Source organism: Mauremys reevesii, linkage group 2 (genome assembly GCF_016161935.1).
Source record: "Mauremys reevesii isolate NIE-2019 linkage group 2, ASM1616193v1, whole genome shotgun sequence".
NCBI classification, from domain to species: Eukaryota; Metazoa; Chordata; order Testudines; family Geoemydidae; genus Mauremys; species Mauremys reevesii.
The window spans coordinates 103,757,947-103,779,952 of record NC_052624.1 but is presented as its reverse complement, the minus strand read 5'-3'; the positions used below and the strand labels follow the sequence as shown (position 1 = coordinate 103,779,952).

The 22,006-nt window shown below is 44.1% G+C and overlaps 1 protein-coding gene across 3 annotated transcripts in view; it reads left to right on the top strand.

Annotated features, from left to right (window-relative positions):
• GRB10 (growth factor receptor bound protein 10) overlaps nucleotides 1-22,006 on the top strand; it is a 244,450-nt gene that overhangs the window by 84,022 nt on the left and 138,422 nt on the right. For 2 of the 3 annotated variants that reach the window (XM_039524491.1, XM_039524490.1), the window contains one exon: nucleotides 10,916-11,013. The exons of the other annotated variant lie outside the window; for it this stretch is intronic. In XM_039524491.1, coding sequence (XP_039380425.1) covers nucleotides 10,963-11,013 — 51 coding nt within the window. In that variant the 5' untranslated portion in view covers nucleotides 10,916-10,962. The remainder of the gene's footprint in view (nucleotides 1-10,915; nucleotides 11,014-22,006) is intronic. 3 annotated transcript variants of the gene reach the window in all.

The window sequence follows — 22,006 nt, the reverse complement described above, 5'->3', positions numbered from 1 at the left end:
GTGTACACTCTTATTTTGGAATAAGAGTGCTTATGCAGGGAGTTACATAGGGTTGCCACGTGTCCGGTTTTTGACTGGAATGCCCGGTTGAGAAGGAACCCTGGTGGCTCCGGTCAGCACCACTGTCCGGGCTGTTAAAAGTCCAGTTGGCGGCGCAGTGGGGCTAAGGCAGGCCCCCTACCTGTCCTGGCTCCACGCAGGTCCCGGAGGCAGTGGCATGTCCCCTCTCCGGCTCCTGGGCATGGGGCAGCCAGGGTGCTCCGTGCACTGCCCCTGCCCCCAAATGCCAGCTCTGCAGCTCCCATTGGCCTGCAGATGGGGCAGCACGCAGAGCAGCCTGGCCCTGCCTGCTCATAGGAGCCAGAGGGGGGACATGCTGCTGTTTCTGGGGGATGCACCCCCGACCCCCCCGCCCAGCCCTGTTCCCCCTCCTGCCCTCTGAAACCCTCTGTCCCAGCCCAGAGACCTTCCTGCACCCCAAATCCCTCATCCCCCAACCCCACCCCAGAGCCTGCACCCCCAGTTGAAGCCCCAGCCCAGAGCCCCCCTTGCACTCTGAACCCCCCCATTTCTGGCCCTCACTCTGGAACCTGCACTCTCACCTCAGAGCCTATACCTCCTCTTGCACCCCAACCCTCTGCCTCAGCCTGGAGCCCTCTCCTATACTCTGAACCCCTTGGCTACACCCCCGGCCTGGAATCCCCTCCTACACCCGAAACCCCTCATCCCCTCCTGCATCCCAACCCCACTGTCCCAGCCCAGAGCTCCCTCTCGTGCCCTCAACTCCTCATTTCTGGCTCCAGCCTGGAGCCCACACCCTCAGCTGGAGCCCTCACCCCCTCCCTCACCCTAATCCCCTGAGCCAGCCGGTGAAAATGAATGAGTGAGGTGAGGGTGGAAAGAGCGAGCAACAGAGGGAGGGGGGTAGGAGTGAGCTGGGATGGGGCCTCAGAGAAGTGGCGGGACAGGGGGTGGGGCAAGGATGTTCAGTTTTGTGCCAGTAGAAAGTTGGCAAACCTAGAGTTATACCAGTGTAACTATAAACCTATAAATAAATTTTGTCAAGTGGACAAGCCCTAACAGTCTGTCATAAGCTTTGTCCTATACGTGTGTTTGGGTTTTTCATATGTTTTTGCAGCTGTGTAGCTGCTACTCTGCTACTACTAAGGTAAGGCCTCCACCCTCTGACTTCCTTGAGACCTGCAGAGAAGTCCCCAGAACGTCTTCTGATCCATCCTTCCTGCCCCATGCTGTCTAGTGATGGAAGAAGGTACCTCTCCCATCCCTTCACACTCCTCTTTAGTGGTCTAGGACATACAGCATAGAGTTTCCCTCACTGGGTTCCAGAAAACTTAATGATGAAATAAACAGTGGAGTTCACTGAATGTGACTTGCAAAGGAGACAGTACTGGGCTTGTACTCTTCCTTTTTTTTGCTGCTGCTTTTTTATAAAGGGTTATAAAGGTTTTTTTGTTCAAAAAATTAGTTTTTCCTGCCCTGGAAGACACTAGAGTTTGAAAAATAGTGAAGTGATGACACTGAATGGCAAAAAATGGAAAGATATGTATCATGGAGGGGGAAGAGATTTTTTCAGTGTTGCATAAAATTTGGAGTGGCTGTCTTTTCAGCGCCACTGTGACTTCAGTGAGTAACGCTGCTGGAGAAAAGAGAGCTTTTGTTAAAGAGCTCAATAAATAGCAGGGAGAAAATGTGGCGAAGCTTGTCTGAAGTATTAAAAACAAACAGACAAAACCCTTCCATGCTGCCTTCTGTGCAGCATGAAAAAGCATGAGCCCTCTCTTCAAAATTGCCTGGAAGTTGCCTTTTAACTCTGCTTCTAAAATGTTGGCAGGCTACCATCTTTGCTTCTTTACTCTTAACTACTTTTGTACAGCTTTTTGCTTGGATTTAAAGCCTTTGTCTGGCAGATGGAACATGTAAAACTTGGAAAAGCCTCTGTGTTGGCAGTGTGACCATACCATTGCAATCTTCCCATTGCCTTGTATGGTGGTAAGCTGAGGCAGAGACTGCATTGCACTTGAAGTGCATCATTTACCCTTTTTCCCAGCAAATATAAAACAAGAAGGTGATGCACCAGAAGACCGAGCTGGTGTCTGGCTGTAATTAAGTAGCAGCTTGCACTATTGCATAGTAAATGTTGGAATCTTTTTGTGCTTAGGATCAGTTATTTCCACACATTCTAATGTGAGAAACTGATTCAGACACAGTAGAAATATTCGAGATGTACACCTGGAAATATTTCCCTATATTAGCCCAGGGTGTGAACTTTTTTTCTCTACATGATCCCAAAAAAGGCATGCTAAAGTCTGAGAGATTAGTCTGGTTTTGAAGTGTAGATTTATTGCTTAGTAGGGAGCCATACAAAACATGGGTCTCTGATGGCCACTGAAATCTGATCTGAGATGGTTATACCTCTTTCATGGGGCCTAGACGAGAAACGCCTCTTCCAGAATTATGGCACTTCATTAGATTTTGTACACATTGTTTGAGCTGATATATGCTGATAGTCATCCTTTTTATTTCTTGGATGTGTGACTTTGTTGTCACAGTCTTCACAAGCTTCTAGATTTCTTCTTCTCCAGTCCTATATGAAGCCTGTGACAGAGCAATAACTTGGCTCTTGCAAACCTCATTGTGGTCTGTGCTGTTTATGCTTGAAAGCTCTTTTGTTGCAAGATAGACTACTACATACAGTTAAGATCTCTTAGGCAGGTATTCTAAAAAACAGTAAAGCATAAAATGATGTAGTGATATAATGAACCTGTTTAAATATCTGAAAATAGATTAAGATGGATTGAGTATTGAATAGCTATAAGAGTAGCTGACATATTTTGTTGCTTCAGCCCATGACAATGTTCAAAATAAGCTAATGGCTGGACTAATATTGTCACTCAAAGCATTTGCAAAAGGGGAAAAAAAACAAAAATAGTAAACTGAAACTTTAACTCATGCAATCAACTTCCATAAAGAAACCTGAAAATAAGTAGGATTATTTAGATACCAGATAGTTGCTGGTATTTACTAGAATTGTTTGGAAAAAATTATTTTCCTTCCGCAGCAGAAAACTTTGAAGGTGAGAAAAATCATTCTCTGTTTCCCATAGAAACTCTAAACTTTTCCAAGCAAACTACTTTTAGCTCAACCTGTAGAGGAGAATGAGGACACAATGTAACCAGACTACAACTCCTATGAGGCACTGTGGCAGCATATCAAAATGGAAATGTTTGTTTGGGGGCATTGAATTGTTTAACTAAGAAACATCAAAAACTTTCACATAAATTGGACACTTCTTGCAAAATGTTGTTTTGTCGGTAACCTAATTTTCTGTCAAAACAGTTCTGATGGAAAATTGTGTTAATAGTGCTGTTGCCTACCTATCAAGGGTAAACAGAGAGGTCTATTATCTCTGAGATTCTTTGCAGAGTACAAATGAAGGAGTGTAGCTAAAATTTGGCACTTTAAAAATGTGGTGCAGTTAATGAGCTAAGTATCTAATGTTATTACATATACCTGTATAGTCGCTACTCAGGCTTTTAGTATTTGGTGTTTGTATCTGAGACACAATGTTTTAATTAATGTACAATTCTACCATGATTGATCACTATTTCAGTGCATGAATTTGTGTATTATAAGTGATTTTAAACACATTCTCTACATCTCAGGCATACACCACTGCCCTGACCGAATCAAATATTACATGGGCAATTTACTGTTGCACAAGTGTGATGTAAGACTTCTCGCTTCTTACCCCTAACTGAGATTGTCTTGCTCTTGTCTAAGTGCATGTGGACCACAAGAGGGGAGAATACATTTCAACACTGGTCTTCCTTTTTATGTGATGGTACTATTCACCAAGTCATACTTTAATCTGACTCTTACTTTCCTGCTATTAAATTCTTTTGCTCTTCCTGTTGATCATGCTGCTCAAATTCAACATTAAATATCAACTCAGTAGATATTAGCCAACTATGTGGGATTTTACTGTATTGCCAAATCCCAGTCAATGATTTGCAATGGTAACATCCTAGAATTAAAAAACTAAGATGGGAATTGCTATTTTTGTGAGTGGGGTTTACTCAAACAGCCAAAACATGGAAGGTATTTTGATGAGCTCAAACTTAAAACTTGGATCCAACACACTAACCAACCTCCCACCCACCACACACATACCTCTCCCAAAAATGGAAAGGCTGACTAGCCGGCTGCTTTATAAGAATACTGAAGGTGCCAGAACTCCAAGGCAGTGGGCATGCAGAAAGAGTTCCCAACTATGTCCTACTTTGAGTTAGGTAATAGGTGAGAAGCTGGGGAATGACTGACTCAGTGGGGTGTTCCAAGTTCCATACTAGAATTAGTATGTGAATATGGAAAGGGGGTGCAAGCCCCGAAGTGGCGAAGTATTTAGGTGACATGAGACTAGGTTAGTTGAGATAGTAAAACATTACCCTTAAGAGGGAACAAGTAAACTTGTGTAAACAGGCAAAACAATTACATATGAAATTGTTGACATAAAAATAGTGCACATTAGAAGGAATCATTTGAAATATTCATTCACATATTATTGGACTGTGGACTAAAGACTTGGCCTATTCCCTACATGCAATACCCTCCGCTTTGTAGGGAATGCTGGTGGTTTGGAAAAACGCAGAGAGCTTCAACCTTACCCCAGTCTGAACTTGGGTCTGCTGGAACAAACTCTATAAAGCTTTTATTGAATGCCTAGACTACTTCTAAAATTGGTCTCTAGATGATAAATGTGTGTGTATATATAGGCAGCCATATAGGCAGAAAATCCAAAAGCTCTTCAGAATAGTAATATTTTGTTTTAAGATTAAATGTTAGTGTAAATTGAGACATTGCAGTAGAAAACATAGTGCTTCTAACTATGTAAACATCATACCTATGTTTTTGCTTGTGGCCCTTGACTTTGTATGTATACACGTTCAGGGTACTTTACTTACAGCATGGCCAAAGGAGATGAATTATTTTAGTGGCGGTGCTGCTTTGTTTGTTTTATTTGACAATAATCCCAAATTTTGCTAGGCTAAGCAAATGGAACTGACTAGTAAAAGCTGTGCATAATTAAGAAGGTAGCAACATTGGATTCTTTCATTTTTGTCATTCTTATCACAATTTAGGAAATGTTGACATTCCTTGTAAATCTTCTGGCTTTTTTTTTTTTGCTTGTAAAATTTGTTAGTTCTGTTAAACACTAAATTCGCTAGCATAATGACTTTAACGCCTAACTTTCTTAGACTTCCCCCATGAATTGGTGTAAAGTTCTCTCCCCCCCCCCCCAAATTTATTTTTCTCTAACGGTGTGGTACACTAGAATTTGAGATTTCAAAGATGAAATAATATGCTTTATATTACTGTAGCAGGGATATTTTGGTAAACTAAGACAGACAGGAGAGGTATGTGGTCTTAAATCAGTGCAGATGTATGACTGGGGATGATGTCATTGGAAGATTATTGCTTTCCTCCTTATTGCAGTGTTCACAGATGAATACTCAAGAATATTGCTGTGAAACAAATAAGTCTTGATAAATTATGCAATCTTGCCTAAAATAACGGTTTTGAAGTAATTTTATGATCTTCCACTGGTAGTGTTGAAATTAAAGCACAGTCTAGAGTCGATATATTGGTCTAGTATTGTCTGGAAACGCATTAAAACTTCTTTCAGTAATCTGGACTTCTGTATGTAGAACACTAGTTAGAGTGGATTTATCTTGGGAATCAAGGCAGCATTTAAATAAAGAAATTCCCATGCTGTATTCCTGTAATTTGCTGTAATCTTTGTTTAGTTCTAAACAATCATGCCTTTTTATGAAATAAGGCAATGTTTTATAGATGTTACTTTTTAAATATAGATATTTGTTGCGGTACAAAACTGACTTCTCGCTTCACCCTCTTTCTCACTCTCCCTGATCTATCTGAATGCTCAAACCAATAAAAATAATTCCTTTCAGTGTTGCTACTACACTATAGCAACTTTAGAATATCTCCTTCATACTCTAGCCAGTTTAGCTCTTGATGTACCTACAAAACTCATACTGTGCAAGATAGAAGCTTTGGCACATGTCAGCTAAATTAATATGAATCTTCTGAAATTGAGAAGATTGAGTGTTCGAGAATTGAGGCAAAGTGTATACTGGAAAAGTAAATTTGGAGTTGCCTTCTGCCAATCTTGCAAGAATAGCCCTGGTGAGAACTGAATGTAAACTTTTGACAAATGGAAGTTAGATGGTCTTGGCCATGTCTATTGTTTGCATGTTTAAAGATACATTCTATATGGGTGTCCTAGCAGCTGTACTAAAAGGGCATCATGCCATATTCTAATAAAGAAAGCCTTGTTAGATGCTTAAAATGGTCTTTTCCATATGAGTAATGCAAGGTTTAAGTATTAAATTTTAAGTAATCTTTTACAGATAAACTAGCAGCATGCCATGTAACTCAAAGTAATACTGTACAAATCCAATACTTTTATTAACAGGAGTGTTTATTTTAGGTAGCTGTTAGTTTTCTGATGCCAAATCTCACTGTGATAAGGAAATCTCTCTCTCAAACAATTTGCTTAAGGAGCTGTTAAGGCTATTTCAAAGAGTTTTTATTAGAAATCCCATTTCTTTCCTAGAAGTAACATAGTTTTTAAGTAACAGGATCCATTGTTTTGCATAACTGAAGTACCTTTGAAACCCATAAATTAACTTTTAAAAAAACCTTTTGCTGTCACTCTAAAGCAGTGGTCCCCAACCTTTTTCGACAACGAGCCATGGAGGACCGTGGTGGCGAACGAGCATCCGCCGAAATTCTGCCGACAAGTGGCAACGTAAATAGGCATTGCCACCGAAATACCGCTAAAAATCGGCGGAATTTCAGTGGCGACGCCTCTGGATGATGCAGCTTGTCGGCGGCATTTTGGCAGCTGCTCATCTGCCGGCCAGTACACGGGTGTACTTTGATGCCCCGGCAGGCGCCATGGTGCCTGCGGGCACCGCATTGAGGACCCCTGCTCTAAAGCAAACCTACCTTGCAGAAAGAGTGAGTGGCACCTTTCTAGATGGTGCCTGTGATGGGGTGGACTAGGCCCAAAGGTCCCCTGCTGGAGACCTCAGGGTACTGCCACACCTATTCAAGGAAAGGAGCAGTGGAGAGCTCCTCAAGTGGCCTAGAGTGGTTATGAGGAAACAACCAATCAGAGGGTCTGCTGGAGTGGCCAGTCAGGGTTCCAGGAGGGCAATATAGAAGGAGCTGAAGAACAGAGCAGCAGTTATTTGCTGCTTGGAGCCGGAGAAGAAAGGACTGTATGCCTGGTTGGTTAGACCAAAGACAGTCGTCTGGCAGGGACTGGGGAGTGAGACAGTCCTGGCAGCCAGCCAGGAGCGAGTAGGGACTGAGCCTGGCACGGCTGTAGGAAGATACAGTCCCATACCAGGGCCGGGACTACTTACGGAAAGAACGCAGAGACACCCAACCAGAAGGGGTGCTTGTGAAAGGTGGGTGCCGACCCTGTTACAGTGCCCATGTGATGGAATGTCTCCTATTACACAGAAGCAGCACGTTTGTTATAGAGCACTCTATTTTGGCGGCATCCTGGTTGTTAGATTGTCTTTTTGATATGTCTTTTTGATATGGCCTATCTGTTCAGACACAACTTAGCTTTTCAAAGATCTCTGAGCCGATAATCATATTTCTTGCTGTGGTGGACATGGCGTTCAAAGTCTGTGTGCGCGAAGTAGTTTATGTGCAGTTTAGCACATCATATTGTAATACAATTTAAGTGTGTGTCTTTTGTTTGCTGAAATAAAAATCTAGCATTCCTAGTTTGACTACTTCACACTGTAAAATGATAGATAGGTATATCTCCTAGAACTGGAAGGGACTCTGAAGGGTCATCAAGTCCAGCCCCCTGCCTTCACTAGCAGGACCAAGTACTGATTTTTGCCCCAGATCCCTAAGTGGCCCTCCTCAAGGATTGAACTCACAACTCTGGGTTTAGCAGGCCAATGCTCAAACCACTGAGCTATCCCTCCCTTCATGATGCACAGTTTGAATTCAGGTTGATTTCTAAAACACACAGATTCCTGTAACTTAATCTTCAGGAGTCAGCAGTAGTTCTTCAAGAAGTCATTTAGCTATTCCGCTGTTGATAACTTACAAGGAAAAAGCCCGTTAATAGTTTTGCCTTGTGCTATGGGACATGCATATTTGCAGCCTGACACTCACCCCAACTCCACTCAGATCGGTGAAAGTTAAACATCTTAGGGAGTGTTTAGTCTGTTTCCCTCTCTTCCTCCCTCTCGCGTGGTCTCCCCACCCCCCAATTCCACAATAAATTATCTTTTGGAGTGCAGCTCCATTGACTAGGTTGGAAGTATTCCTGGAGTTTTCCTCACATGATATAATCTTTACTTCCTGGAGACTCCAGGATAGTCCTGGAGGATTGGCAACCCTATATGGAGACAAAAGTAGAAAGCGCTAGTGTAGCGACTGCCACCCCACTAACCACCATGTCCACTCCTGCTCTGAGGTCTTGATGACTCTGATTTAAAACTATGCCAGCTGCCATGCCCATCTACACCAGTGGGGAATGAGATTTGGGAAGTGTACTGTGGGTGAGGACAGCGTTCTAAACTGTCATGGTTTGGAGTTTTAAAAGGAATAAAGTGGTGCTGTCTCGGACAAGAAGACACAAGGATTCTCCGTTGACTCTGCCTGCCACAGCAATAATCCTGATTTATCAAAGCTCTTTCTACAACAATCATAAAATAACGTGGTTTTACTGGGGCAGAACTGCAAACACAGGCTTAGGTGTCTCTTAACTTAAGGGTTAGTAATGTATTAACTATTTACATTGTACAGTGGAGGGTCAAAAGTTCACTGAGAACATGCAGGTTCGGGAACATGAATCACTCTGAAAAGCTGTACTGGGTTGGCGAGTGTAGGGGTGAGAGAGAGAGAGCGGAAAAAAAAATATAGGCAAAGGTGAACTGTCTTTCAGTTATGTAAGTACCTACAGACTGCAGTACCTAGAGACCAAGCAATCTATTTATTTACCTACTGGCTCATATCCAGAATTTCTCCCACACCAAAAAGGCATCATCCCAACTTGCTTTTTCTGGAGGGGTGGGCTGTGATTATTTGTATTAGCCATGCTCAGAACCCCATTCACGGATCAGGGCCAAACCTAGAACAGAAAATGGTCTCTGCCTCCCGAAAGGAATGAATTGGAGGTCTGTAAACTTGTTCTTTTGAGATGGAGTTGGAAGTCTGTTACAAATGTCCCTCATTGAAAATACTTGGCCACCAGCCACCTCTGTAAAGAGGAAGTTGAAGCTGCTATAAAAATGAACATGGTAGAAGGTCTTCAGGGGGATAGTGTTTATTGGCTTCATGTTTTCCGAAGTATTTTTCCCCTGGACTGCATCTAATTGGAAGGGAATGGTCTCAGACACATGCAGGGTATTCTGTGGGACACTGAAGCAGGAAACCAGAAGTGTCCAAGGGAAATGGCAAGACAAGCAAGTTACTCGTGGTAATGCATGGAGGTTCTGGCAACTGTTTTCTTCACATTGAATTGATCTGGTTATTCTCCCCTGTCAAACTTCTTCTCTAACTGGGTGGCTCTATTTGCCTTAAGTCCTCTATCAATGAAATAATGACAGAAGAGGAAAATCTCTCTGAACATGCAGATAGAGAGCTAAAGGGGGGGAAAAATCCAACTATTTGAACTGCATTGAAACAGTGGCTGGCAACCTTTCCAGACTACTGTACCCCTTTCAGGAGTCTGATTTGTCTTGCGTACCCCCAAGTTTCACCTCACTTAAAAACTACTTGCTTACACAATCATACATAAAAAATACAAAAGTGTCACAGCACACTATTACTCAAAAATTGCTTACTTTCTAATTTTACCATATAATTATAAAATAAATAATTTGGAATATAAATATTGTACTTACATTTCAGTGTATAGTATGTGGAGCATTATAAACAAACCATTGTCTGTATGACATTTTAGTTTGTACTGACTTCACTAGTGCTTTTTATGTTGCCTGTTGTAAAACTAGGCAAATATGTAGATGAGTTGATGTACCTCTGGGAAGACCTGAGCATACCCTCAGGGGTACACATACCCCTGACTGAGAACCACTGCCTTAAAACACTGTTTAGGTGACAGTTAGTGCTCAAGTTAGGAAATACTAGTCTTATAGTTGCCGATGCAAACCTAATTGTGCTCCACTCATGAATCCTATAATTTGGGGGGGAAGTGGGAGACTAGGTTTTGCTAACTTCTTACCAATGGTTAGCATCTAGTCAAAATTCTGAATAGGGTACAGTTGCCACCGTTAGCTAGTACTTTGTCAGCAGTTAAACTGCTGATTTTTTTTCTAGCCTGTCAGAGACCACTGTTTGGTAAATGTTGATTTAACATGTTAACTTTTTTTCAAGAAAGCATGGACAAGGCTTTATTTATGATGATCCATTTAGTCTTAGAAGGATCTTACTCTGATATATTTCTGGAATTCAGAGGAAGCTTATGAGGTAAAATCTGAGGTATATGAGGAATCTACCTCCAAAGTGAGGAGAGTTCCTCCATACACTACTTAAACCGGAGGCATGCAAGTAGATTGGGAGTGATTGAACTTGACAATAGTTGGCTCTCTTATCGGGGCTGTCTAATCTGGTATTGAATGAAAAAGTAGACTTGTTCTCCCAGGCTATAAAATCCTACCTTAGAATCTTGACCTGCAGACTTGCTCCTCCAAGTTTGTTCATGTACTTGCCACTTCTTATTACTCTTCTCTGCTCCATCTGTCTCAAACAGGTTTTTTTCAAGAATAAGTTGTCAGGCCTTCAGTGTGGTTTCTGACTGTTTGTTTGTTCTCTGCAGGTGCTGTGAAGCAGTAGATGTAATTTGAAGAAAAATTGGAAGAACAAATGGCTTTAGCTGGCTGCCCAGACTCCTTTTTACACCATCCTTACCGGATAGTAAGTGTTAAACTGTGTGGTTTTGTTTTTAATTTAATTTAATTTTTATTTTTTTTGAAACATTGCAATGTAATTTTGGTGGTGCAGATGTAAAACTGAAGATTTAGTAGCTGCCTAGTAGTAGTCTGAATTTGACTGATGGTTGGTAGCAGTGACTTCAACATTATCTATGGACCAACCATTCACTAATACATATATACCGCAAGCAAAGATGAGGGCTATTTTCAGCTAATTGAATAGGCAATATTGATGGCTAAGGACCCTTTTGACCCTCAGATCTACTTATTCATTCTGCTAGGCCACACCTCTTTCTGGCAGAGTGACAGGCAACAGCACTCATGGAATGTGGACATTTCTGTTCCAGCAAAAATATTTTTTTTCAACAGACCAGAGTCTGCTGAATATTAAATAAATAGAAAGAGGAAGTGCCGTGAATACCACAAATGAGATCACTGGTCCATTTAGTCCAGTATCTAATGGTGGCCCGGGCTAGATGCTTCAGCGGAAGGTGTAAAACCCTGTAACAGAGAACTAAACAAAAACGTGTGTATTTTTTGTTTGTTTGCTCCTATCCCTATACAGTTACCGGCCATCTTATAATATGATTCATTTTTACTGTAGCTAGTGTAATAACTACAGATTAGTTCTCTAGAACCATGACTGTGTGTGTCTGTTCAGTGCTTAGCACAACAGGACTTGACTACAGGGCCTAAAAGCCCAGGAACATAAATCTGAAATAAAAGTAGTCATACAGTGTCTAGTCTTCTGTGTCAACTGTCATATATTTTTTCAGCAGTGACTTCCACAGTTCAGTGACACAGCATTTTTCTCCAAATGGTGCATTGGATTAACCTTTTTCTTGTCATTTCATTGGCGTGCTCCCTTGTTTCTTCATGATAGGAGAGGGTAAAGTTAATTGATTCCTACTGACAGGTCATCAGCCAATAATCGTAAAGTTCTCTGACCTCTTCCAGAGTTCAGATAAAACTATGATGGATGTCTTCAACAAAGATCAAGGCTGTCCTGTAAAATGTCTTCCTTTTTGACATGACATTGACTTTATTCACCTGGCTCTCTGGCTGTTCCTTTCTGGAAGAAACCTTGGATAGATTTGACTGGGTTTCATCTCCATTAGTTCACCAGTGAAACAATTTTCCAATCCAGTGGGCTCAAACTTAGCCCTGACTCTAAACTGGAGAAGGTGGTGAGCTGACCATGACTGATGTGTAATCATAACATCCAGTCACTTCAGATTAGAAAATCTTTACCATTAAATCAAACTATCCTCCTCATGATGCAAAGTCCAGTAGTGCCAAAGGCCATGGCTCTCCCAAGCTCCCCCAACGCAACATACAAACAGCTCTAAGATAGCTCCTCTGTTCAGAGAGATCTACCCCATTTTGGTCTCATCAAGTCAGTTAAACCAATTTGAATTCCTTCTCTTTGCAAGTTTTAGTTTTTCCTGCTTTGTGGTTGAACTTAGCTAGTGGCATATATAACTGACCCTTCATGGGCCAACCGTGCTAAAACCAGGAGTTTATACTGCTTGAGCAAAAGGAGAAACTTTCTTAGGAGTCTACTACAGCGGCAAGCTATCTCATGTGGACTAGCAAAAAGATGGAGGCGATACAAATGCTAGCGTGGGTTACACATTTGCTGCTTAGGAATCTTCCTCCTAAAATTGTTTTAATGAGTTAGTTTACATTTTCTATTTCAGTGGAGAGGGAAGGTTCACTCATTCCAGGAAGCTTGGGTCTTCATTCCATTGGCTCAGCTGTCTATCGGTCCATTTTGGGTATTGTATTTAAACAGACCTCTGCCTGAGTTTTGAAAGTAACTGCAGTATTTCCAGTACCATGCATTAAAAAAGGCCTCCAAAAAATCCTCAAATTTGTCCAAGGGGCGAGTGAAGGTTTTTTCTTTGCATTTTGGTTTGAGCTGTTAGATTGCACTTCCAAGTTTTTCTTGACAACTGTTAGCACTAGAAACTAAAATGAAAGCTGAGATTTCCTTGTAATCACTTGACTCCAGGACTGGAGTTCTAAGAAAGACAGCAAATATTATGAGTCTTTTGTGATAAAATCCCTGGAGTTAGCAATACTGGCATTTTATAATCCACCTCGTCTGTAGCCTGCTATACACTTCCACGTGCCATGTCCTTCCCTCTCTTCCCATAAAACCTGTAGATACTCTGCTTTTGTTCTAGGAAACTAGCTGACTAAATAGCTTCATAACAATTGCATAAGGGCTGCAGGAATAATAAACACTGCTGTGGGTTGGATCCTCTGCATCTACTGGCGAACTGGTCTCCAGAGGAGGGAGTGAGAGAGTGTATCCTGTTTAATTTTACACAGTATTTCCTGGCACAAATATTTACTGTGTGCTAGCATTCTTGAAATGAGTGCTTGAACCTATTACAAAGACTGGCTTTGGAAAATCACTCTCAACTAAAGTGTCTGCTGTGAAGAATTAAATTAGCTTTAGGGGGGAAAAAAATGTTTCCCCCTCCCCCCCCCCCCCATAAGCTTGATCAGATTAAATTTGACTTGCAAAATTGGCTGCTGAGCCAGCATTGTCTTGGTTAAAGGCCAGAAGAAGGGTATAAATTCTAAGTTATGGTGTGAAGTGCTGTTGTTGTGGTCTTCTTTGTTTATACGTCTGCTGTGGACTTTTAAAACAAAACATAAGTCAGAACTAAAACTTTCAAAGACTCATAACCCTTCATTTGATATTGTTGGTACTTCAAGGTTTAGACTGAGTAGATCATTCAAACTTAAATCGCAGGTTACATTATACCTTATTTCAAAAGGCTAAAAATGGAGCAGAGGAAAGCCTCCTAGAGTACATTCACTCAATGGGGAACTCCAACCAGAAATCTGTTCACCTTTCAAGCAAACAGGAAATGCACCACATATTGCTCCAGAGAAATCCCAGGTCACCACTCCCAGTCAGTGCTCTGCTTCATCCTTGGTTGGATCAATTCATTTATGTCTTCCATCTGCTACCGCTGCTGCCACAAGTTCAACACAAAATCTGTAAGGACAGAGCACTAGTTATCCTTATCTTCCCCTTCTGACATAGACATTTTTGGTTTCCCAACCTCTTACGTATGTCATCCTGACTATCAATCATCCTCCCAATGTTTTCCAAGCTCCTGACCTAGTGAAATGGCAAGATCAAGTACCCTGATCCGCTTCAGCTCCACCTCCGGGCTTAGAATTTGGATGGGCATCGTCCTTCGAATGTTCATGCTTCACAGAAGTGTGAGACATCCTTATTCATAGTAGAAAGGACTCTACTAGAAGATGTTGCCTACCTTTTTTGGGCACATCATAGAGGAATTCCCCCAGAAACTGTAGATATTCCTCTCATATTGGACTACATCCTCTCTTTTGAAGACATCAGGCTTGTCCATCAGCTCCTTGTGAGTCCTGGGTGGCAATCCATGCATACCATCCACCTTCCCAGGGCTGCTTGGTCTTCGTACATCCACTTATCAATAGATTCTGGAATCTTGCACCCTCCTCCTACTTAAGTACTGCTTGAAAATCACTTGACAATGGAATGCAATAGGGACCATCATTCAAAGAAGAGGAGGAAGTTACTTACCTGTAACTGGAAGTTCTTTGAGATATATGGTCCCTTTCTGTATTCTACTACCCACCCTCCTTTTCCTCTCCTCCTTCAGAGTTTATCTGATTCATTGTGGTGAAGGAAATGGAGAGACAGTTGGTCAGCCCTGCTGTTTATCCCCTTGGATGGAGGCCTGAGGTGAGCCAGGGCTCATGCGCAGACCAACAAATGCTACTTTCAAATTCTCCAGCTCTGGAGACATAGTGCACATGCATAATCAACAGTGGAATACAGATAGGGACCACATATCTCGAAGAACCTCTAGGTACAGGTAATAACCTCCTCTTACCTACAGCGTGACATAACCTTTAAGCTAACTCCTCACCCACCTCTTTCTTCGTTTACCTGTTCAGATTGGCAACCAGAAGCAGTAATTGAACCAGATCTTTATTTTTTAAAAGTAGGCTTTAGGTCTCTCACCGACTTCCTTGCTAGTTTTAGAACGTTTGCTGCTTTAGAAGCAGTTTTTAAGATCCTGCTTACATGAGGCTTTTTCTTTACTGTAACGGGAACTTCCATGTAAGTCTGAGTGCATTCCCCAGGAAATTATCTCTAGCCTTGTGGGGAAAAAAATCAGTACTGCCTTTCAGTGATTTTCAGTGGTCCTTTCCAAATTCTCTGACTCTTCAGTAAAAATCCAGCAGTGAGAATTGGCAGCGTTTGTCTTCAGTTCCTGGAAATTCAGAACATAGTTCCAGAATTTCTCAGAAAAAGGGATGACTTTGTTTCCGTTCTTTTGCAATCTAGTTACAGCAGCATTTATGCACGGGGACTTGAACTCTTAGAAAAGATTTAATTTCTTAACTGTTGATTGCATAAATAGTTCAAGTTCCAGTGACCTGCCCAATGTCTATTTCTGTATGCCCTAGTTCAAACAAACTACTTTAGGGAAGTCCTATGGCTTGAGTTTTATATAAGAGGTCAGACTATATGACCACAAGGATGCCTTCTGGCCTCACCTTTTGAATCTTAATCCCTTTTCAATATCTCACAGTTTTTGGAATCTAAAATTCTAAACACACAACTAGGATTCTGAGAGTCAAGGTTGCTTATCCCCCCCACCCACCACTATACTAATGCAAAGGAGGGGGACAAACTTCTTTAACGTATTTAGTAGTGTTTATTTCCAGTTGTCTTAATTCGTATTAAAGGGAATACTTGTTTGAGCAATTTTCAATGACTAATTCAACATGAAATGGAATACAAATGCTTGGAAAAATGTTGAGCTTTCTTCCTTACTTTCCCTACATGCTCCTAATTTTTTTTAAATTTTAATTAGTGTTTCCTGACTTCTGATTAAAATCAGTGACTTAAATTACTTTGATTTAAATCAGTCCACCCTGGTCTATCTCTAGTCATTAAACTAGTGGGAGAGGGAGGCAGGGAGGGAGAGAATTCACCACTGGTATAAATGGATTCAGCTCCACTGATGCCTGCCAAGCTACATTGTCTTAAGCTAGGGGAGAATTTTGGCCATAGATCACACTGCATTCTGAAAGAAGTATCCACTCTTTCTTGGTGGTAAGGGTCATACCAAAATTGCTGCTATTGTCCTAAATGTACTTATTTTATTTGTGGATTGACTAGGTTTGGTTTGTCAGGGGTGAGATAGTGTCCCAATGAACTGCTAATTTTAGCAGAAATATCCAATTTGCTTATATTCATAATACAAAATGACCTCTGCCTTATCAGATGCCAGAAGCGTCATCTATCAAACTCCAAGTGCCTCCATGCAACATAATCCCATCTATACACTGGAAAAACCCCAAATGGTGGCACGTAGAAAACATGGTGAGAGTGAAATCAAATTAGTTATGAAAGTAAACAAAAGTTTGACTGTTTCTATATTAAATAAAAACACCCCTTGAAAAATTGTTTAAAAGTGCCACCAACTTTCTAGTGTACTGTAAAAAAGTGTGAAACCAGGAGGCATTGCTCTAGAACTTTGGCCTGATTTTCTACAAAGTACACAGAGCTGTAGAAGAAGGCATGTATGTTTGGCACTCATGACCTGTGTCTGATATCAGCTGAAATTTGTGCTGTTGGTAGGTAGTGTAATTAACTGTTGTCATATAAAGACCATGGAAAACTATTCTCCAAACTTTTTTTTTTTTTTTAAATTTAGATTTGAATAAACACTGTTGGATTTCCTAATGTTCTGCAGGCTTAATGTACAAGCTACAATCTTGTACAGAACTTGGGATGTAGTTCAGCTTTTCATGCTACAAAAAGATGATGCGTGGCAACCAGAGAGCACAAGTACGCTTTACCATGCTTGAGCCTCACTGAATGGAAAACACAGAGGATTTGAATTGCATCATTCTTCTACATACATTATGAAAAAACAATAATGTTGAAATAGCACTCCTGACAGTGCAGGAAAAGTCATCAGCTTTCTCATATGTGGCGTCAATAAGCAGATTTTTCATCTTTGAGTGATGGTCCCTATGTGTATTCTGCATGTGGGTACACATGCACCAGGGTCCAGAAGTTTGTCAGAGCAGTGTACACGGGCTTGTACATGTACAGTAGCTCTCCTTGTGCTCCCGACTGAGGTTATAAGAGGCAGTGCAGATCAACACCTTTCCAGTTCCTTCTTAGGGCGGCATGGCTGGAGTCAGAATCATGTCCTCCTTCACTTTGTTTTATAACCTATATAAAAAAAATTGTAAACAGTTTTATATTCTTAGATTAATAGTTAGTAGTTAAAAGAAATACTCTCTACTATACCTTTTTCCCCCCCAGTTGTGGAACCCCTCTCCCAGCTCTGGGACTATGCCTGGAGTCCCTAGATTCAAGAATTGCATCTCTTGCCCTTGATTCTTCTCCATCAGTGACAAACATCAACACTGACTGTACTGTCTGGGTGAGATGCATATCTCTGCCAAGTGCAGAATCTATCTCTCGAGTTCATTTTTACCCAGAGAGGCCTGGGAGCTTTGCCTACAGAAGCACCTGAGGGAGAAGGGTATGAGGCTCTTCTCTGATCTGGGTCAGGGAGACTCCCCTGTATGTTGGCCTAGCAGTGCGCCTCCAAGCATGTGCCTTGGAGTAGAGCCGTCAACATCTAAGCCCAAGGATTCTTCTTCCAGGGCTCCCCCTTAGAGTAGAGGACACACAAGCTCTCTTATGAGCACAAGGACAGATCCCCGTTGAGGATCTGCGCGTTTCCTCCTCATGCCAGTCCAGGTTGGATGAGACATCATGAGCAGAACCTAAGGAACCAGCTTCGATGAAGACCCCCCCCCCCCGATCCGAGGGCAAGATACATAAAAAGAAAGATCCACTTGTTCCGTTGGTCACCTTGATTCTGAAGTATAAGGATAGATCCTCACTGGTTCAGTCCCAGACTGGTGGTCTGGACCCATCTTCAGTACAGTATCATCCATCTAAAGACCATCTGGCTGTGCTGATGTACCGGATCCATTAGACTTAACTGAGTGAAGCCCTTACACACCAGGGCAGACCAAGACTTTTTATATAACACCAGAGAATATGTTCCTCCCGTATCCAGTCTCCACTTATTTCTGGCTTCGCTCTCCTAAGGTATGTCCTTACTCTGGAGGAGGAGCCCACATCACTGTCCCACCTCCAGCCATCCAGCAGGAGTACAAATGGCACTGCTAGTATCAACAGGGCAGTTTTTGGACTCTGATGAATCAGAGGAGATGGCTTCACCAGTATCTCCACTGAGGCAATTGAATCCTGATAGAGAGTCAAGAGGTTATGCTTGCCATTCCACTGGGTATGACCTGCACTCATCCTCCAGGGATTGCAGGTACCAATTCCTTTTGTGTTCCTGCAACCAATCAATCCCTCTTTCTAGCGTTGTTGGAATCCATGGGATCCTTATGGCAGATACCTGGGACCCTTTCACTAGATGTACTGTTTCTCTCGCCACTCAGTTCCATCTCTGTACGAGAAGAATCTGCAGGTATTGAAGAGCCACCCATCGGAACCATCATCATTCCTGGACGAAACAGTCATTCCTTCTTCCCCTTCTCCACTGGATGACCATTGCCAGTACTAGGAGCTGTTACAAAGAGTAGCCAGTGACCTACAGATCCCATTAGAGGAGGTCTAGGGCTCTCAGCACTGACTCCTGGACATCTTGCGACTGCATGGACCGAGTAGGGCGGCTTTTAACAATTAATGATGCCGTACTAGAACTTGCTAGAGCAGTATGACACATCATCCTGTGCCCCAAGACCAAAAAGGACCAAGAGATGGTATTTCATTCCTGCAAAAGGGGCTGAATTCTTCTCCCATCCTGCCCCCAACTCATTAGTGGTACAGGTGGTGGTTGAAAGGGCTTGGCTTCCTTACCAAAGGGCCATCCCAGCACATAAAGGTTCTAAGATACTGTACCTCCTGGGGAGGAAGTGCTTCTCCTTCACAGTCCTGCAATTTTGTCACTCATGACCAAGCATTGTTAGCAAGATAAGATGTTAATACCTATTGCAGGCTTGTGGAGTTCACAGACAAGCCTCCCACCGAGGACAGGGCCCAGTTTCAGTCTTTCAGATGAGGGGCAGCTAGTGACAGAGGTAGCTCTTCAAGCCACAGTGGATGTGGCAGACGTGGCTTCCAGAAGTGTGGCCCCTGGTCTAGTCATGAGGAGGAATTTCTGGCTGCAATTGGCAGCGTTTCCTAGGGAGTCTCAAAACACCATCCAGGACCTTCCTTTTGGCAAGTCGACTCTCTGTAGTGAGAAAATGGACGAGTCTCTGCACTCACTAAAAGACTTGATCAGCGCTGTGTTCTCTGGGGATTTATACTCCGGCCCTCAGGAGGAAACACCAGAAGCAACTCTATAGACAGAGGCCACCCCCTTCTCAGACACTTTATTACCAGCACATGGCTGAGCCACTGCACAAACATCAGAAGATTCAAAGACTGCTTCTAGGCTCCTGCTACTGCCACAACCTCTACTTACTTTCAGCCATCACTCTTGACATATTGGTTGAGACCCATGTACCACCACTGATCCCAACCACCTTGGCCCAGTTACCTTTAGGGACCATTTTGCACTCTTTGCTCACAACTGGAACAAGATCACTATGGACAGTTGGGTTCTGCAGATTATCCACCCGGGATACTCTCCTTTTCACCTCACAAACCCTGTTCCTAGTCTCCCTTCAGAGACCACTCTCATAAAGTTAATCCTTAAGCGAGATGTGGAATCCCTCTTAAGTCAAGGGGCAATAGAGCAGGGGTCTCAAACTCAAATGACCCCGAGGGCCGCATGAGGACTAGTGCATTGGCCCGAGGGCCGCATCACTGACACGCCCCCTTGCTGCCCCTGGCCCCACCCCCAATCCCCCCCTTCCATGAGGCCCCGCCCCTGCCCTGTCTCTTCTCCACCTCCTCCCCTAAGCGCGCGGCTCCCCGCTCCTCCCCCCTCCCTCCTGGAAAGTGCTAAGCGCCACCAACAGCTGTTTGGTGGCTTGGCGGCGGGGCACTTAGGCGGCGGGTCCCGGAACAGAAGGGGCCCCCCACCGCCGAAGACCGGGCTGCGCTTCGGCGGTGGCGGCGGGTCCCTCTTTTCCCCACCCCGGCCGGTCCCGCTTCCCACCCCGGCCCCGGCCAGTCCCGCTTCCCTCCCCCGGCCCGGCCCGGCCCCGGCGGGTCTCGCTTCCCTTCCCCACCCCCGGCCTGGTCCGGCCCGGCGGTCTCGCTTCCTTCCCACCCCACCCCGGCCCGGCCCGGCGGGTCTCGCTCCCTTCACCCCGGCCCGGCCTGGCGGCGGGTCTCGCTTCCCTTCCCCACACCCCCGGCCCGGCCCGTCTCTTCCCTTCACCCCCGGCCCGGCCCGGCCTGGCCTGGCCCCGCGGGTCTCGCTTCCTTCCCCACGGCCCGGCCCGGCCCAGCCCGGCCCGGCGGCTCCCGCTCCCGCTCCCCCTTACCCGAGCGCGTCTCCGGCGAGGCCTGAGCTTCGTCCCGCTCAGAGCCGCGTGGTGAGGCGGGGCTGTGAGCTCACGCCGGCGCAGCGCTCAGCCCAGAGCTCCCAGCCGCCCCTCCCACGCGGCTCGGATCGGGGCGGGGCTCAGGCGCTCGGACGGAGACTCGGCGCTCTATGCGCCCAGGCTCCAGGAGAGGGGCGGAGGCGGGAGCCTCCGCTTTTCTCTTGGGGGCCCCTGCGGAGCCCGGGGCCCGGGGCAAATTGCCCCCTTTGCCCCCCCCTCTGGGCTGCCCTGGGGAGCTCCGCGGGCCGCAGGGAAGAGCTCCGCGGGCCGCATGCGGCCCACGGGCCGCATGTTTGAGACCCCTGCAATAGAGTATGTGTCACTTCATTGCCATGAGAGAGGATTTTACTTCCTGTATTTCTAATTCTCCAAAAAGACAGGATGGAGACCCGGTGCTTACTCTGAGCAGTGTGATTGTCCAGGTATCTGGACCCCACGAGAGGCCAGACTACATGTAAACTTACTGGAACTGAGGGCTGTCTGCCTTGTATGCAAGGCCTTCCTTTCACTTATACGCTCATTCCATATTCAGATAATGTCAGACAATGTCACCACTGTGGTTTGTATAAACAGATAGGGAGAAGCGAGATCTTATCCCTTCCATCAGGAAGCCATCAAGCTTTGGAACTGGTGCATCAGGAACAGCATCATGATACAAGCCACATACCTTCCCAGTAATCATAAATCCTTGGCAGACAAATTAAGCGGAAGCGTCTCAATAGACCATGAGTGGGAGACTCATGACAGCATCCTGAGAGAGATTTATGCAGGGGGTACTCCACTGTTGGACTGTTTGGGTCCCAAATGAACAGAAAGCTCTCTTTCTGTATTACTCCAGGGAAGCCATGGCTTGCGACTCCCAAGATGATGTTTGCTGATGTCTTGGACTAACAGCTTCAGATGCGCCTTTCCTCCTATTTTCCTGCTTCCACAGGCCGTAGGGAAGATATGTCATGACAGAGCCAACATCCATTCTTCTAGCTACTCACTGGCCCAGACAGTTCTGGCTCACAGAACAATGTCTGCCTGCCCACTAATCAGGATTAGCCAGTTCTCAGGTCTCCTAACTCAAGATACGGTGGGAGGGGGAAGAGACCAAGTACCCCATTCCAGGCTCACTCTATCTCATGGTCTGGTTTTTGAATGGGGACGTCGGAAATAGAAGGCTTGGCCCCGTTCTAACCACAGTAGAAAAGAGTCTACTAGAACCTGCTACCAACCCAAATAGACACTTTTCAACCTGGGCACCACTGCACCAACGTTCTCCAGATACTGTAAGCCTTCTGGTAGTTCTAGACTATATCTCCTAACCCTAAAGACCTCAGATCTCTCTATTAGTTTGCTATGGGTACACCTACCAGCGATTAGCGCCTTCCTTCCTCTGGTGGAAGATG